General features: G+C 41.4%; 1 protein-coding gene across 1 annotated transcript; it reads right to left on the minus strand.

Annotated features, from left to right (window-relative positions):
* Positions 1-5,457: 5,457 nt before the first annotated feature.
* On the minus strand, positions 5,458-10,044 carry LOC311115095 (uncharacterized protein; the record flags this gene model as incomplete). The annotated part of the gene is made up of 8 exons (XM_084190303.1): positions 9,848-10,044; positions 8,334-8,474; positions 8,063-8,196; positions 7,508-7,644; positions 7,318-7,411; positions 7,102-7,201; positions 6,120-6,342; positions 5,458-5,470 (listed from the first exon to the last, which is right to left on the minus strand). Exons 1-8 carry the CDS (start codon positions 9,861-9,863, stop codon positions 5,458-5,460), a joined length of 858 nt encoding a protein of 285 aa, XP_084046429.1. The 5' UTR covers positions 9,864-10,044.
* Positions 10,045-18,311: the final 8,267 nt, after the last annotated feature.

Here is an 18,311-nt window from a genome sequence, read left to right on the forward strand (position 1 = left end):
AGCTGGGATACAGATTGTCAATTGACTTTAACTATAAGGTAAAGAGAATTAGGTTAAGGTTAGGAAATTGGTTAGCTAATAAAATAAAAATCTACCGGGGGAGGTGGTACTTAACAACATCTGAAATTATTTCCTGGGGATGCAAACCATCCATTCCTTATCAGAACTGTCCATCCACTGATATACAGGCAGAAGCATCCACAAACAGGCACCAACCTGGTCTCAGAGCATTTCGTATTATTCTGTATGTAAAACCAAGACTCCCCATTAAGTAAATGTTACATTTCGTATGGTATGTATTACATTTGTGGATGTCAGTCATCCATTTTGTATGGTATGTTACAAATTCCAATTTGTTGTGGCCAACGTTAGCTAGATAATGTTAGACAATAAGCTAAGTATGCCCAAAGTAGTAAGTAGTTGAAGTTGCTTATTACCCAAAATGTTAAAGTCATCAGCGTTATACGCCCACCCCAAACATTAACTATTTTGGTTTTGGCTTAAGTAACGGTCAGTCTTATGTAACAGTACCAAACATAACATACTACACTACAGTGTCCCGGATTTACTTTTACTATGTTACATCTAGTCCATGAGACCAGGCTGTAGACACAGGTCGGTAAAAAGGCTCAATTCTATTTAGGTTATTGTTTTACTTCTAGACTGAGATACAATATATCGGTCTAGAAACAGGGCGCCAAACACAGATTGCAGATGTTTGTCTAGCGTGCACATACATAAGCAATTCTGTTGCTAAACCCTTTTGGATTGCATTTGGTATAGCCTGTAAAAGACCAGATGCAAGTAGAAATGTTAGGCACTAACTTTTTAAAACTTAATCGCCGACCTGTTGTTATAGGTATAAGATTGCGCAACAAATTGCCATAACACCTGTGGCCTAGGCATACTCACCACCGCGGATTGTTTGTGGACTCAGTAGAACGGAAATATCGACTGTCGGTCACGTCCCTATAAATATCCTTAGTTCCGGACTTTTTTCTAATTACTAAACGCTCGCACCTGCTGGATATTCAGGGAGTTCGATTAGACTGAACGCCCATTTCAAATGGCGGATCATATTGTCAACAATGCAGCATGGTGCATATTTCAAGAACAACAACATGCTTTTCCATAAAATGTTTGCCTGTATCTTTGTAGTGACTGGGTGTATTAACACACCATCCAAAGTGCAATGAATAACTTCACCATGTTGAAAGGGATATTCATCTACCTACTCATCTGCCCTTCTTTGTGAGGCATTGGAAAAGCTCCCTAGTTTTTGTGGTTGAATCTGTGTTTGAAATTCACTGCTCGACTGAGGACCTTACAGATAATTGTGGGGTACAGAGATGAGGTAGTGCAACTTATTACATTTACATTTACATTTTAGTCATTTAGCAGACGCTCTTATCCAGAGCCACTTACAGTAGCGAGTGCATACATTTTCATTCGTACTGGTCCCCCATGGGAATCGAATCCACAACCCTGGCGTTGCAAGTGCAATGCTCTACCAACTGAGCCGGACGGGTATATATAATCATGAGCCTTAAAAATACTTGACATTTTGCAAGCCAATATGCCTTAACCTTATGCACAGGTTTTTCAAAGACATGCTATAGCTCTACATGCAGTATACTGTAAGAAATACTATAGGACTGTTACATTTTACCTCAGCTATTTAACCTTCACCAGAAAAGCCTTCTGTTAAATCAAGTACTGATTTTCTATAAGTCAACTACAATGTGTGTACACAGTAAATTTTGAAGTGTTAAAGTAACACTTAAAGAGTTAAATTTAACACTATTTCTGAGTGTATATGGTCCCACCCTGAAATAGTGTTAATTTGACTCTTTTCATAGTGTTAACATTTTAGAGTTAAATTAACTCTAAATAGAGTAAAAATTTAACACTCGCTTACACTGAATAGTGTTATTTTAATTTTACACTAAAGGTTAAATAACACTGGAGAGTGTAAATATTACCCTTGGAAGAGTTAATCATTTACTCTTCTAAAATAACAAATCAACTCTGATTGAGTTTGATTCCAGTCCAGTTTAACACTGCATGGAGTTGACACTCAAGGTTAAAATAACTCTGATAAGTGTTGATGTTACACACTATTGTGTTGATAATTGACTATCTTGCAGTGAAAAACAAGCTCAAATAGAGTCAAATTCTAACACCGTATAGTGTCACGGAAATAAATCTCAGCAGTATTCATTTTACACTTTTTTAGTGTCAAATTACACCAAATACTCCATTAAGTGAGTAAAAATCACAACTTACCACAAAATAATGCATTTCAAATTTTTATTAACAGCTCAACTATGTCAGGCTAAAATATATTAAGAATACAAATCCCTTTTTAAAACATTGACCTTAGGTTTCCATAAAATGGCAATAGGGAACAACATACAAGGAGGAATCTGTCGTTCCATACTTCATTTGAACATCAAAAGGTTTAAAGTAACACAGTTCAGTAATGTTGATCACCTTTTGAACCCTGTCTGGATGCATCCTGACCTTAAAGGCATAGTAATGGTAATCAAAACACACTGTTTCCATCAGTTTTCCACAGAGCAATACACAGTCATCTTTCACAGCAATAATTTTGATTTTACAAAATACAGGCATCTCAAATGCTACCTCAGTACAGATAATGAAGTCACGGCGGTACTCTGTACCATGATGTTTGATCCACTTGGCAGAAAACACACTGGTAGACAATACAGACCCAAATTTTAAAGCAATCTCGGGACCTTCTTTGAGCTCACTAAGTGTTACCATCTTCCCCGAACCTAAAGTTAATCTTTCCTTGCTAAAGGACTCTCGATACATTGCCATACAACTTTGGTGCTTTTTGGCTAATGTTTTTGTTACATTTTTAAAGCTTTTTAATTGCTTCTTAAAAAAATTATGTTTAGCTTCATAACGCATGCACCACATGTGCAGAACTGGGCCGATGTTTTTTATATTACGAGGGTAATGAATCATGAAGTGATGCTTTGGTAAGAGATTGATTGCAGGAAACAACTGCTTGAAGAGCTGATGATGATCAATGATTAAATGTTTGAGGTAAATGGTCATGCCTTCTGTAAGGACTGGGGAAAATACAATGTTAACAATGTGTAGAAGCAAAAGTAGAAGATGCCAGTGCTGGTCATCTGACTGTATTAAATCACCAAATAGCAAAGGCATATTACGTAATAAGCACCAAGACTGTATAGCATTCAACCCCAAATCATTACTTCCATCAAACAACTTTACTCTAGGTGGACGGTTTCGCTGCTGATTGTATCCATAGTCAAAAGCATGTATTCTACCAGCCAGTTGTTCAGCATTTAGGAAGTTTTCCTTAATGTACTGCAGGACAAGTTTGACTTCAAACTGAGCAACTCCTTCTAAAATATCGTGCATTATATCTACAGAAAAATTGTTGGCTGTATTAAAATACTGTAGTGAATTCAGCAGACAAATGCGTTTGACACCATAGATATGAGGTAGTGTAGGATCTGTTTGTAAAGTTTGACAGTGCAGTTTGTGCATCTCGATAGTTCGTAGTACAACTTTTGGATCATCTTCACAGAACACAGTTTGAAAACAATCTTTCTCAAGGAGACAGAAACGACAACAATACCTTGCCCCAAATGACTCCACAAAGCCAAATAAACCATGCAACCCAAGATTATCACCAGTGACCTGAACTATGGTACCGTGAATCACATCTTTCAATCTGGGAACTTTAAGTCCCTCTGTCTCGAGTACTTTAAGATCACTGACAAGTGGCTCAAGTATCAAATTAAAACCATAACGCTTGATGTCCTGCGCATGGAAAAGAGCACCCAAATGAATATTTATCAATGATGAATTAAAGATTGGGGGAAAATTCCTTAATGTAAAGTATATAGCACCTAATTTGTGTATACCCTTTTTAGACCCCAAGGGGTTTGCTGTTTCAAAGTCGTCATAAAATAGCTGGATCTGTATGGCATCTTTTTCTATAGAGAATAAGGGACTTTTTTTAAAATAGGCGGCATCTCTCAAGTCTGCATACACACCTTCCTTGGGCATGTGCCTGGGCTTGAACATGTCTGCAAGTTCTGGGTTTTGAAAAATGGCCTTTAGTGTTTCTAAAATAGGAATATATGCAAACTTGTCAGTTACAACGACCTGATCGTATGTCCCAGTTGTTTTGTTTCTTCTGCTGTCAAATCTTGTGCCAAGCACCTTTTCAACAGGTTCTACGATTCCCCATTTCTCTTTGAAGTGTTTATTTCGTTTAGCTTCTGAATTTAAGGGTGTGAAAGGGTTTTCCAACTTTTGCAAAGATTGTTCTATTCTGTTCTTATTTTCAGTTTCCTGTGGAGATAAGCACTGCAAAGCTGCATCTGTAGCTTGACTTTGAATCTCAAAAAACACTTCTTCCATGGAGGAAACAAAACTATTTACAGTAGATTGACTTAATCCAGCTGCTTTTAGTTGTGCAACAGCAGAGGCACACATATCTAGAGTGCTCCTGTTGGACTTTTTCAACAGAGTAGATGTGGCTACCTCGTGTTCATTAACTGTCCGTGACGTTGTAGCTGTCTCCTCTACATTAGTGGTCACTGCCTCTCCAATGCTGCTTAAATAAACATCAGGGTCAACCTGTTGGTCAATATACTCAGTGTGTTTTGTGTTTAAATGTTTCCTAAAACCAGAAAACGTACCAAACGCACAGCCACATCCAGTCTGAGCACATTTAAGCCGGAGATTTTTTCCAGGCAAGTAACCGTGAACTAATCGTAAATGCCTAACAAGCATATTTGAACTCGATAACTCAGCCTGACAAACAAAACACTTCATGTTCGAGGAGAAACTTCAAGCACTAATGAAGTAACCTCGCCCTGATTTCAGCAACACGAGGGCTCTCTTTGACCTTGCCAGCATCGATGCTGTACACTGTAGTTTGGATGAAAGTGTACATGTTGTGGAGCATGGTGTTGTAGGATGTGCCAAACACAAAATGTGCCTTAAGTAGTTCGTCAAAAGCAACAAGAGAAGAGGTTGACCTGCAAGGTATGGCATTCTTGTCGATAATGATGAAGAACTGGTGGATTGCATTCTTCTTAACTCCAACAGCTAGGAGATAGGGCTGAGCGCTAGTAGTGATGGCATCGAGATGCTCTTGAATGTTTGTTCCGGTCTGCGAAGACAAATGAGGGAAAACTGTAGTTAATGGCCAAGTAGTTGTAGAATATGCAGAAAGAGCCAATACACTACTCTTATTGAATATGAATATTGAATGAATACTTGTAGCCTAATATTAGGTGTTCATACCACAAATTAGAAAAAATACAAACCTTCTTGAATACCACAAGATGTTTCTCTGCTTGGGATGCGGAAACCTTTCCTGGTCTCTTCCGACCCTGAGCGGAGGGTGGAATCAGGTGTATAAGCAGTAAAACCGATGACAGATCACTGTCCCAACCTGTAACAACACAAGTTCAATGTTAACACACTTCAGTTACGTTGTTTTCTTTACAAAAGACCCCCCAGACAGACAGCAGTTCTACATCACAAGAAGTTCTCTAACTAAAACATCCACAGGGCTGAGTCAAATCTCAAAAGTTTTGTTCAATATACTGCTACAGAACGTACTCGTAAATCTTTCACAGATCCAGCTTCTTAGTATTATGTTGATATTTAAATGTTTACACATAATGTTGATATTGCAATACAACACAAAAGGTAGGCTTACAAGCATCTTACCAAAGTCAACATCCAATTCAGTGCCATCCTCAGGAGGATCAGCTGCCAGCAAGAGTTCTTCAAGCTCACTTGTGGATGGAAGCTTTCTGCATTGTTTGATGATCTTTTTCTTGAACGTGACCGGCCACCTTTCCAGAAGCTTGCTTGAGGTATCCTCTCCGAACATTAGAACAAAATCCTGTTCAACCTGGAGTGGGGTGGTGTTGGTGACAATTTCAGTTATTTGACAGCCAATCAAATTGTATTGCGTGCTAGTTTAGCTAGCTAGTATCACTACAATGTCTTACAAAACAATTCACTTGTCATAGTATTTTCAAAATAACATAATTACCAAGCTTTTGACGTCTTTAAAACGTGGAAACTCAGACAGTATGTTGCTTGACTGCTGGGGGTCGAGGATCATTTTGCGGCGATACACAGACGTCAGTTCCATTTTCTTCTTGATTGTGTCTGCATCAGCAGAATGTTTCATCAGTGAGATTGCTTTGTTGCACTCATCATCAGTCAGGGCAGTCTCTGGAACAAACTGGGATTCTCGTCTGACAGTCGGTCCTCCAGACATGTCTTCACCAGTTGATCCTTTGGCTGATTCTACACAACACGGGAAAATTTCAATCATGTCAAAAGTTTTAGTAGCCTGGCTAACTTTTAAAGGAAGTACTCCACTGTAAAATATACTTTTTGAGCTGTAAACTAAATGATATGAATGATATGTTTGATGCTAGGGAGTGTGGCAAGCTGGTTTAGCCAAGGCCAAATGGGAAGAAGGCCAAATTACAGGTGTTGGCCATCTGAGGGGCAGAGGACAGCAAAGGGGGGGGGTGGTTACATGATATATATGAATGTATATGGAGCGTGATAAAAAGGTGACCTTGAAATTGTGGCGTTAATGGCGACGCAAGGAAAAAATTTGGGTGCACCTACATTTTGTGCTGGTGCACCTAAATAAAAAAGTTAGGCGCACAAGTGCAACCAAGACAAAAAGTTAGTGTGGAGCCCTGCATCAATGCTGGTGTTAATATTGACATTATTTCTTCACAATTTATGAAATCTGCAGTTTGTGGGTTGAAAAATGTATGAAAATGCCATCTACTGGTTTAAATCACCCTAAAGTTTGCAAGGCCAGTTTGCCAGGGGTTGCCTCGACCAGTCAGTGTCGAGGCAACCCCCCCTTATGTCACAGTCCTTTGTAGGTCTCTGATGCATATTTTCTTTAAATTTGCTAAGAGGGAGGGAGCTAGCAGAATTGAAGGATGTAGTTACACATTATACTATATGTCTGAGAAATAGTGCAACAAATGCAATTATTGATCTAGCAACTGTTTTGTTCCATACATTTTCCAGTATTACCTCCGAATGATGATCGCCTGTCTTTGGCGGTGCCTCTCTGAATAGTTTTAATCCTCCAGGCCAAGTACCCAGTTCCACTCTCGCCATCATAATAATGCTCCTTGAAGGATGAAAGGATAACAAAAATGGATACTTCATTGAAAACAACATGGTCTGGTAGGATTCAAAAACTTCCAATAGCATTTAACATTACAACTATTACTGTGTGCAACTCACATAGCCATTCTTAGAGAATGGGTCACTGAGGTACGGGAATAAGGTCACTATTCCTTTGGCATACATTTCTTTCACCTGTCTGGGTGGAGATGTACTGCAAAATTGAAGAAGAAAGGATTGTGCAGTCATATTCACTTAGATTCAGATTTAGATTTACAGATTGAGAACACAAGGACTATTAACAAATTACCCATTCTTTTCTGTCATGTCAGCTGCCAGCATGTTCACCATTTTGCGTCTTGTTTCATCCGTCAAGGACTTGGTTCGGTTGTATTCATTTATTATACGTTCCCCACCGGTTTTGTTGGTAAGAGCTGATTCCACCAACTTAAAACAAAATGCATAACAATTCTGCATGTTATGTCCACTGCAAATAAACTGGAAATAAACTAATATGATGTCAGAGGATGTCCCGATCCAATCTCAAAGATTGCAAGTGCTACAAAAATCCAATGAAAAAGCCAATAATGGTAAGAAACTCCCTCCAGACAGCGACAATAACTTGAATGTACTCGAAGTGTGCACTGTATTATCAATAAATAAATAAAAGTATCTGATCAGGACTCAATATCAGCAGATACTTTTTTTAATCGGATAGGGCGCTTAAAAAAACTTGATCGGGACATCCCTAATCAGGACTTCAAAAATGTTTTGAAACCATGTAATTTACAATGTATATTAATGTAATTTTAATTCTCTGAGAACAGATTCAAGAACAGAATTTAAAATGTCAGAATTGTCTTACTTGCTTGGCTTCTGTATCCAGCCTCTGGCGTTTTCTGGAGGGGCTATCTGAAATAATGACTGTATCCTCAGAGTCCAAGGTATCAAGGGATGATGGTTGGGATTGCTCAGAAGAGGCCACCATGGAGACAGATTCTAACCATGATTTTTAGAAGAAAAATAATTATATATAGTTCCCTCATAATCTAAGACACTTATTTAATAGACACCATGAACTTCATAAAACAAAGAAATAACGTATTCATTAATTAGTCTAATTAACTGAAACAAACCTGAGTCATATTTGATGGTTAGCACCCCAGTTGAGGGATCCTTTATAATATCCTCAAAAACATCATCATCCAATTCAGTCCCTGAACTGTCAACAATTTTCACACCTTCTGTTACAGCTGGGACACCAAACTTTGCAAATGCTAGAAAAAACAGGGATAAAAGCTTGTGTAAACAAAAGTAAATCATTATTTATATAATAATTTCACTGTGTACACCTACCTTACCCTATAAAATAGGTTTTAAACAAACACTATTAAGTGATTAAAATGTTTTTTTTTGTAGCATCATAACTATACCTTAAGCAATGCATCCACAATTAAAGTGTAGTTACCAAGGGCAAAACAGAAGAAATTTAGACGTACAAAAATGGACCAGTTCCAAAAACCTGAGAACTTAACATGTCCCATCATTTTAGGAATATTCCAGTATATCAATTTTAAACAGCTAAATTCAGACAGTTATTACTAACATTGTCAAATTCTTACCTGCAATCAAAAAGTCTTTCAGATTTGGCTCAGTTATTCTGACAAATTTTTGGACATCTCCAAGTTTAGCTTTAAGCAGCATGCTCCCTGCAAATAGTATCAGTACAATTTCTCACAGTTAAAAAGTTGATGGTCTTATTTTAGCAGTATTTCCTCAAATATAAGAAAAAATATTGTTTCAAGCCACCAAAGTGCTGAGAAATGATCAGCACTTTTGCAGAAATGGCCAGTTAAATTGAAGTTACTGTCAAACACATTAAAAAGGATAACGTCTGATTTTCATCCTTGTAACATTAATGTTACCGCCTTGCCCGCACAATTACTGCAATTGTTGGGTCTTGGTATATTATAGAGTGTGGTCTAGACCTACTCTGTCTGTAAAGTGTCTTGAGATAACTCTTGTTATGATTTGACAATATAAATAACATTGAATTGAATAATGTTAGCTAAACGTTACACCATAAGTGTGTGCTAAGATAGTGCTTAAGTATTTTAACAGTACTGCTGCTGCTTTGAAACCCGAAAGTCATTTTGTATAATATCCAGGAAAAAAATAAAGGCACACCGCTTAAGCAGTGTCCAAGGTTAATGTCTACCCGCCGTTAACATAATAAATCCATGCCACCCGCACATAGTTAGCCAGTCAAGCTAACGTAGCTAACTGTAGCTAGTTTAGCCAACTCCCCTTAGTCTTTGCTATGTTCCTGTAATATCTGAACGTTAACAAGAAGTACACAATCCCCCCTCCACGTTGTATTAACATAACTTACAATAAATCGGGCTGACATTGTCTAGTTTGAACGTTATGTTCGTCAGTTAATGTTAATTAACGTTAGCTTAATACTGCTGGCACATGGACTGGACAGAAGTCAGTCACAACATGTTAACGTTAGCCTTTTTAAAATTCGACATTTTAAGACCTAAAACCAACTAGAGTGCACTGTTAGCAACGATATAAAGTAATTCTTAAATGCTGCTTCTGTTAAAATGACAAATAATGTGTGTATAGTCGCTTAGGACAAACTTACCGCAGTCATTCCACATGAAGAAAATGGCGCCGTGAAAATGTGTGGTCCGTTTGAGACGAGTCGTAGGTGGGCGGAGCTTTCCAGAGTACGTCTGACACTGCGTCTTTTAACAACGTACTTTTTCACCAACACTGGGCGGTATCTTACTCCAACTGTTGTAGTAATAACTCTGTAAGAGTCAATGTACTTTGACACTGCATATTTAACACTATGGAATTTACTGTGTACTTCAAAATGTCTCTTCAAATAAATAATCTCGTGATACCTGTCAGAATTAAATGAATGGGTGGACGGGATAAGTCTCCATCTCAGGAGTGGATTGAGTGTTGCTCCAGAGGTTGTAGTGCATCAGCACTTGTAGCTTGTGAGGAAGTGGTTCAGTAGGTTTGTTGCATAACCAGTGCTTGCTAGAATTGTCAATGAGACATGAAATCCATATCATTTATCTCTCAGCTCCTCGCTGATGACCATAGCCAGTCTTCACGTTTTCTACCTAAAAAGATGGAAGACCTTGTTTAGCACATTTTTACTCCTGAACTAATTTAGGCTTGCTATAACAAAGAGGTTGAATACTTATTGACATGACATTTCAGCTTTTTATAAATAAATAACAATTCTAGCTAGTGATAAAAATAACTACTCAATTTAATCCATTTTAAATTCAGGCTGTAACACAACATGTGGAAAAAGTCAACGGGTGTGAAAACTTTCTGAAGGCGCAGACACTCTTACTGCACCAAGTCTTCCTTTGAACATGAGTATGAAAAAAACCTTGACATGCCTTCTCCCCTACCCCCCTCCTCCAGACCAAGGTGAAGTTCCTTGACATGCCTTCTCCCCTACCCCCTCCTCCAGACCAAGGTGAAGTTCCTTGACATGCCTTCTCCCCTACCCCCCTCCTCCAGACCAAGGTGAAGTTCCTTGACATGCCTTCTCCCCTACCCCCTCCTCCAGACCAAGGTGAAGATCCTTGACATGCCTTCTCCCCTACCCCCCTCCTCCAGACCAAGGTGAAGTTCCTTGACATGCCTTCTCCCCTACCCCCCTCCTCCAGACCAAGGTGAAGCTCCTTGACATGCCTTCTCCCCTACCCCCTCCTCCAGACCAAGGTGAAGTTCCTTGACATGCCTTCTCCCCTACCCCCCTCCTCCAGACCAAGGTGAAGTTCCTTGACATGCCTTCTCCCCTACCCCCCTCCTCCAGACCAAGGTGAAGTTCCTTGACATGCCTTCTCCCCTACCCCCCTCCTCCAGACCAAGGTGAAGTTCCTTGACATGCCTTCTCCCCTACCCCCCTCCTCCAGACCAAGGTGAAGTTCCTTGACATGCCTTCTCCCCTACCCCCCTCCTCCAGACCAAGGTGAAGTTCCTTGACATGCCTTCTCCCCATCCCCCCTCCTCCAGACCAAGGTGAAGTTCCTTGACATGCCTTCTCCCCTACCCCCCTCCTCCAGACCAAGGTGAAGTTCCTTGACATGCCTTCTCCCAAACCCCCCTCCTCCAGACCAAGGTGAAGTTCCTTGACATGCCTTCTCCCCTACCCCCCTCCTCCAGACCAAGGTGAAGATCCTGAAGCAGACGTCGGTGATGCTCCAGAGCGTTTCTAGGACACTTGAAAAAGGAGAACCTCACACTCTAGGAGCTCAGATGTAATAATTTAATAACCATCATTTGGACAGACAAGCTGTCTTCATCAGGGTATGATGACAAACACCGCGGGTCACTCGTTTATATAGTTTGGAAGGACACATAGGTGTCTGTAATCACGGCCGGGTGCCGGCTTGATGTCATTGGTTGTGCATGAATGGATAACATACGATCATAGATACAATTTGGCTACATAGGCCCACAAACAAACAAAATCACAAGAATCACAAGATTGGCTTCAGATCAAAGTCTAGGTTAAATGAAAGATCCATGCCGCCTCTCGTAGGCGTGGACACACACGTCCACCGTATCTCCAACAGGCTGGGATGGATGAGAGGTGGGATCAAGAACCCAGAGGAGACACGCAAGGCCCTGGAAGACTGGTTACCAAGGTGACAACACCACTTCCTGTCCCTCTGACCTATCAGGTCACTCGTTAACCAGTCACTGACCAATCAGATCCTTTACAGCAGGAAAGGAAAACATTTGGTGAAGACTGGGATGGTGATGTTGATCGATGATGATCTTCCTCTCTCACAGGGATCTATGGAGTGAGATCAACTGTTTGCTGGTGGGGTTTGGTCAACAGGTGTGTCTACCTGTCAATCCTCTCTGCTCTGTGTGTCTGAACCAGCACAGCTGCCCCTCCGCCCACCAAGCCTCCCCAGCCAAGAGGCCTAAAGCTGGGTCACCTCGCTCCCCTCCAGGGTCAAGCTGGAGCCTGGTTCTTTTGGTTTGGGGTTATCAGCCCCCTCCTCAGCCACACTGGTCAAAGAGGAACCTCTGGCTACCCCCCTCTCCCCTCCTCTGCGGCCCAGAAAAAGGAAGTCCAAAACATTCTCTACATGATACGACAGAAGGGGATGGCATCCCTATAGAGATACTGTCCCAATTCTCTCTCCTTCCTCCCAAAGTGTACACTTGTCACTTCCCTTGACTGATTTGAAATGACTGGTCCAAGAAATATGTTGGTAACTCCCACTAGCCCAGTGGTATTCAAACCTTTTTAGCGGGGACACCATTTTTTCAGACAGAATTTCTGTGGACCCCATTTATTTTGCCTGAATTTCTCGCGACCCCACCCCAAAATAACCTTAATCTGTATGTAGTATCTGAGGAATTTCTGACTTTGTTAATGTTTGCAAATGGTAGCTTAGAGAATGTTGATTTAGCCCATGGAGACATCTGGGGAGCAGTTTTAGAGGGGCACCCTAAAGCAGAGGAAGTCTGTTAGGTGACCTCCTGGGATTGGTCTGTAGGGGAAACACCCATATCAGATTACATAGGATATATACTTGGTGAAGACAAAGGACGGACAGAACAACTTATTCTTTTGGGTCGCTATTCTCCAGATGCCTGCAGGTATCTGTAAATCGACGCTGAAATCCTTTGTTATGAATAAACCTTTATAATCAAAGTACAGTGTCAGCGGATCTCCTTGTCCTCCACAGCATGATTAGCAACATGGTTTCAGACACAACAGGTACATTTTGATTTTTACATGAACTATTAACCAATTCATTATACAGTTGAAGTCAGAGGTTGTCATACACCTTAGCCAAATACATTGAAACTCCGTTTCACAATTCCTGATATTTAATCCAAGTAAAAATTCCCTGTCTTAGGTCAGTTAGGATCACCACTTTATTTTAAGAATGTGAAATGTCAGAATAATAGTAGAGAGAATGATTTATTTCAGCTTTTATTTCTTTCATCACATTCCCAGTGGGTCAGAAGTTTACATACATTCAATTAGTATTTGGTAGCATTGCCTTTCAATTGTTTAACTTGGGTCAAACGTTTCGGGTAGCCTTCCACAAGCTTCCCACAATAAGTTGGGTGAATTTTGGCCCATTCCTCCTGACGGAGCTGGTGTAACTGAGTCAGGTTTGTAGGCCTCCTTGCTCGCACACGCTTTTTCAGTTGGGCCCACACATTTTCTATAGGATTGAGGTCAGGGCTTTGCGATGGCCACTCCAATACCTTGACTTCGTTGTCCTTAAGCCATATTGCCACAACTTTGGAAGTATGCTTGGGGTCATTGTCCATTTGGAAGACCCATTTGCGACCAAGCTTTAACTTCCTGACTGATGTCTTGAGATGTTGCTTCAATATATCCACATAATTTTCCTTCCTCATGATGCCATCTATTTTTTGAAGTGTACCAGTCCCTCCTGCAGCAAAGCACCCCCACAGCATGATGCTGCCACCCCCGTGCTTCACGGTTGGGATGGTGTTCTTCGGCTTGCGAGCATCCCCCTTTTTCCTCCAAACATAATGATGGTCATTATGGCCAAACAGTTTTATTTTTGTTTCATCAGACGAGAGGAAATTTCTCCAAAAAGTACGATCTTCAAATCAAATTGTATTTGTCACATACACGTGTTTAGCAGATGTTATAGCGGGTGTAGTAAAATGCTTGTACTTCTAGCTCCGACAGTGCAGTAATATCTAACAAGTAATATCTAACAATTCACAACATATACCTAATACACACAAAACTAGTAAGGAATGGAATTTAAGAAAATATACATATATGGACAAGCAATTACAGAGCGGCATGGACTAAGATACAGTAGAATATTATAGAATAGAATGCAGTATATACATATGAGATGAGTAGTGCAAGATATGTAAACATTATTAAAGTGACTGTAAACATTATTAAAAAGTGACTAGTGTTCCATTTCTTAAAGTGGCCAGTGATTTCAATAGGCAGCAGCAGCCTCTAATGTGCCAGTGATGGCTATTTAACAGTCTGATGGCCTTGAGATAGAAGCTGTTTTTCATTCTCTCAGTCCCAGCTTTGATGCACCTGTACTGACCTCGCCTTCTGGATGATAGCGGGGTGAACAGGCAGTGGCTCGGGTGGTTGATGTCCTTGAGGATCTTTTTGGCCTTCCTGTGACATCGGGTATGTATCTTGGAGGGCGGGTAGTTTGCCCCCGATAATGCGTTTGGCAGACCGCACCACCCTCTGGAGAGCCCTGCGGTTGAGGGCGGTGCAGTTGCCATAACAGGTGGTGATACAGCCCGACAGGATGCTCTCAATTGTGCATCTGTAAAAGTATGTGAGGGTTTTAGGTGCCAAGCCAAATTCCTTCAGCCTCCTGAGGTTGAAGAGGCTCTGTTGCGCCTTCTTCACCACACTGTCTGCGTGGGTGGACCATTTCAGTTTGTCGGTGATGTGTACGCCATGGAACTTGAAGCTTTCCACCTTCTCCACTGCCGTCCCGTCGATGTGGATAGGGGGGTGCACCCTCTGCTGTTTCCTGAAGTCTGCGATCATCTCCTTTATTTTGTTGACATTGAGTGAGAGTTTATTTTCCTTTTCAATTGAGTTGGAGGCGTGCTTGGCCACGCAGTCATGGGTGAACAGGGAGTACAGGAGGGAGCTGAGCACGCACCCTTGTGGGGCCCCAGTGTTGAGGATCAGCGAAGTGGAGATGTTGTTTCCTACCTTCACCACCTGGGGGCAGGACCCAGTTGCACAGGGCAGGGTTCAGACCCAGGGCCTCGAGCTTGATGATGAGCTTGGAGGGTAATATGGTGTTGAATGCTGAGCTATAGTCAATGAACAGCATTCTCACATAGGTATTCCTCTTGTCCAGATGGGATAGGGCAGTGTGCAGTGTGATGGCGATTGCATCGTCTGTGGATCTATTGGGGCGGTAAGCAAATTGAAGTGGGTCTAGGGTGGCAGGTAAGGTAGAGGTGATATGATCCTTGACTAGTCTCTCAAAGCACTTCATGATGACAGAGGTGAGTGCTACAGGGCGATAGTCATTTAGTTCAGTTACCTTTGCTTTCTTGGGTACATGAACAATGGTGGCCATCTTGAAGCATGTGGGAACAGCAGACTGGTCTGCGCATGCTCTGAGGACGCGGCTAGGGATGCCGTCTGGGCCGGCAGCCTTGCGGGTGTTAACATGCTTAAACGTCTTAATCACGTCGGCCACGGAGAAGGAGAGGCCACAGTCCTTGGTAGTGGGCCTCGTCAGTAGCACTGTGTTATCCTCAAAGCGGGCGAAGAAGGTGTTTAGCTTGTCTGGAAGCGACGTGGCTGGTTTTACTTTTGTAGTCTGTGATTGTCTGTAGACCCTGCCACATACGTCTTGTGTATGAGCCGTTGAATTGCGACTCCACTTTGTCTCTATACTGATGTTTTGCCAGTTTCATTGCCTTGCGGAGTGAGTAGCTACACTGTTTGTATTCTGTCATATTCCCAGTCACATTGCCATGGTTGAATGCGGTGGTTTGCGCTTTCAGATTGGCACGAATGCTGCCATCTATCCACGGTTTCTGGTTAGGGTAGGTTTTAATAGTCACAGTGGGCACAACATGACCTATACACTTCCTGATAAACTCAGTCACCGTTTCAGTGTATTCGTCTAAATTATTTTCGGAAGCTACCCGGAACATATCCCAGTCCGCGTGATCAAAACAATCTTGAAGCGTGGATTCCGATTGGACAGACCAGCGTTGAATAGTCCAAAAAGTACGATCTTTGTCCCCATGTGCAGTTGCAAACCGTAGTCTGACTTTTTTATGGCGGTTTTGGAGCAGTGGCTTCTTCCTTGCTGAGCGGCCTTTCAGGTTCTGTCGATATAGGACTTGTTTTACTGTGGACATAGATACTTTTGTACCTGTTTCCTCCAGCATCTTCACAAGGTCCTTTGCTGTTGTTCTGGGATTGATTTGCACTTTTCGCACCAAAGTACGTTCATCTCTAGGAGACAGAACGCGTCTCCTCCCTGAGCGGTATGACGGCTGCGTGGTCCCATGGTGTTTATACTTTCGTACTATTGTTTGTACAGATGAACGTGGTACCTTCAGGCGTTTGGAAATTGCTCCCAAGGATGAACCAGACTTGTGGAGGTCTACCATTTTTTTCTGAGGTCTTGGCTGATTTCCCCATGATGTCAAGCAAAGAGGCACTGAGTTTGAAGGTAGGCCTTGAAATAATCCACAGGTACACCTCCAATTGACTCAAATGATGTCACCTCCAATTGACTCAAATGATGTCAATTAGCCTATCAGAAGCTTCTAAAGCCATGACATCATTTTCTGGGATTTTTCAAGCTGTTTAAAGGCACAGTCAATTTAGTGTATGTAAACTTCTGACCCATTGGAATTGTGATACAGTGAATTATAAGTGAAATAATCTGTCTGTAAACAATTGTTGGAAAAATTACTTGTGTCATGCACAAAGTTGATGTCCTAACCGACTTGCCAAAACCATAGTTTGTTAACAAGAAATGTGTGGAGTGGTTGAGAAACGAGTTTTAATGACTCCAACCTAAGTGTATGTAAACTTCCGACTTCAACTGTATTTTCATATATTCTCAAACTGTAAAGAAACCAATAAATGTACTCCATAAAATGGTATTTTTCAAATACGTTTGTATATTATCCTATACAATAATCGGCACTTTAATGTTTTGTTCCCAAACCAAATAGCGACCTGACAACACCACTGATGTAATCCTTTCAGATCAACCAGAATGCCTAGGATGTGTAGGGGCCAGAGGTCCATTTGGGATTAACAACGGGAATGTACGACACCCCTGGGACTCATCGCCACGTGATTGAGTACCCCCAGGAGACTACAGGGGGGTTTGTTGACCACTGCATAACTGGATCCAACTGATTGTCGCAGTTCTAATCGGAGTTTGCGCTTTTGGATAGAATGCACTTCATTCTACCCATAAGTGACCACTGAAGTGGGTGTGATATGTATCCATTGATCTTTAATATACTGATCAAAAATATAAATGCAACAATGATTTTACAGTTCAAATAAGGAAACCAGTCAGTTGAAATAAATTAGGCCCTTATCTATGGATTTCACATGACTGGGCAGGGACGCAGCCATGGGTAGGCATAGGCCCAGCCAATCAGAAATACTTTTTCCCCACAAAAAGCCTTTACTACAGGCAGAAATACTCCAGTTTCATCAGCTGTTTGGGTGGCTGGTCTCAGACAATCCCGCAGGTAAAGCAACCGGATGTGGAGATCCTGGGCTGGCGTGGTTACACGTGGTCTGCGGTTGAGGCCGGTTGGCCGTACTGGCAAATTCTCTAAAATGACGTTAGACACAGCTTATGGTAGAGAAATGAACATTCAATTCTGGCAACAGCTCGTGTGGACATTCCTGCAGTCAGCATGACAATTGCACGCTCCCTGAAAACTTGAGACATTGTGTTGAGTGACAAAACTGCACATTTTAGAGTGGCCTTATTGCCCCAAGCACATGGTGTACCTGTAATGATCATTCTCTTTAATCAGCTTCTTGACATGCCCCACCTGTCAGGTAGATCATCTTGGCAAAGGAGAAATGCTCACTAACAGGGGTGTAAACAAATGTGCACAAAATGAGAGAAGCTTTGTTTATGGAACATTTCTCAGATCTTTTATTTCAGCTCATGAAACACTTTACATGTTGCGTTTATTTTGGGTCACTATAGTTTAAGAATTCCTGAGCACTGTCCAATCAAGAGGGCTTGTTACATCTTCTCTGAACTAAAGCAGAACATCTGGCATTGTACTGGTCATGAGTCTCAATGCTTTTCACAGCACACTCTTGTTCATAATCCCAGTATGTTTGCATACATTACTTTCATATAGTTTAGTGAGTCGTGTCGTCAACAGGGCTCTATAGTACCCGTTGTGTGCGTCTCATGTCGATGGTTCTGTTCATCTAATTGATTTGTGAGGTATGTACGACCACATCTTTCCTGTGGTGTCCACACCATCTAATGGAGATTAAAGACAGGACTCATTCCTTTGGAAGATGTGTTTATATAATTTAGTGGTAA

Source organism: Coregonus lavaretus (assembly GCF_964263955.1).
Source record: "Coregonus lavaretus genome assembly, contig: HAP1_SCAFFOLD_326, whole genome shotgun sequence".
Taxonomy (NCBI): Eukaryota; Metazoa; Chordata; class Actinopteri; order Salmoniformes; family Salmonidae; genus Coregonus; species Coregonus lavaretus.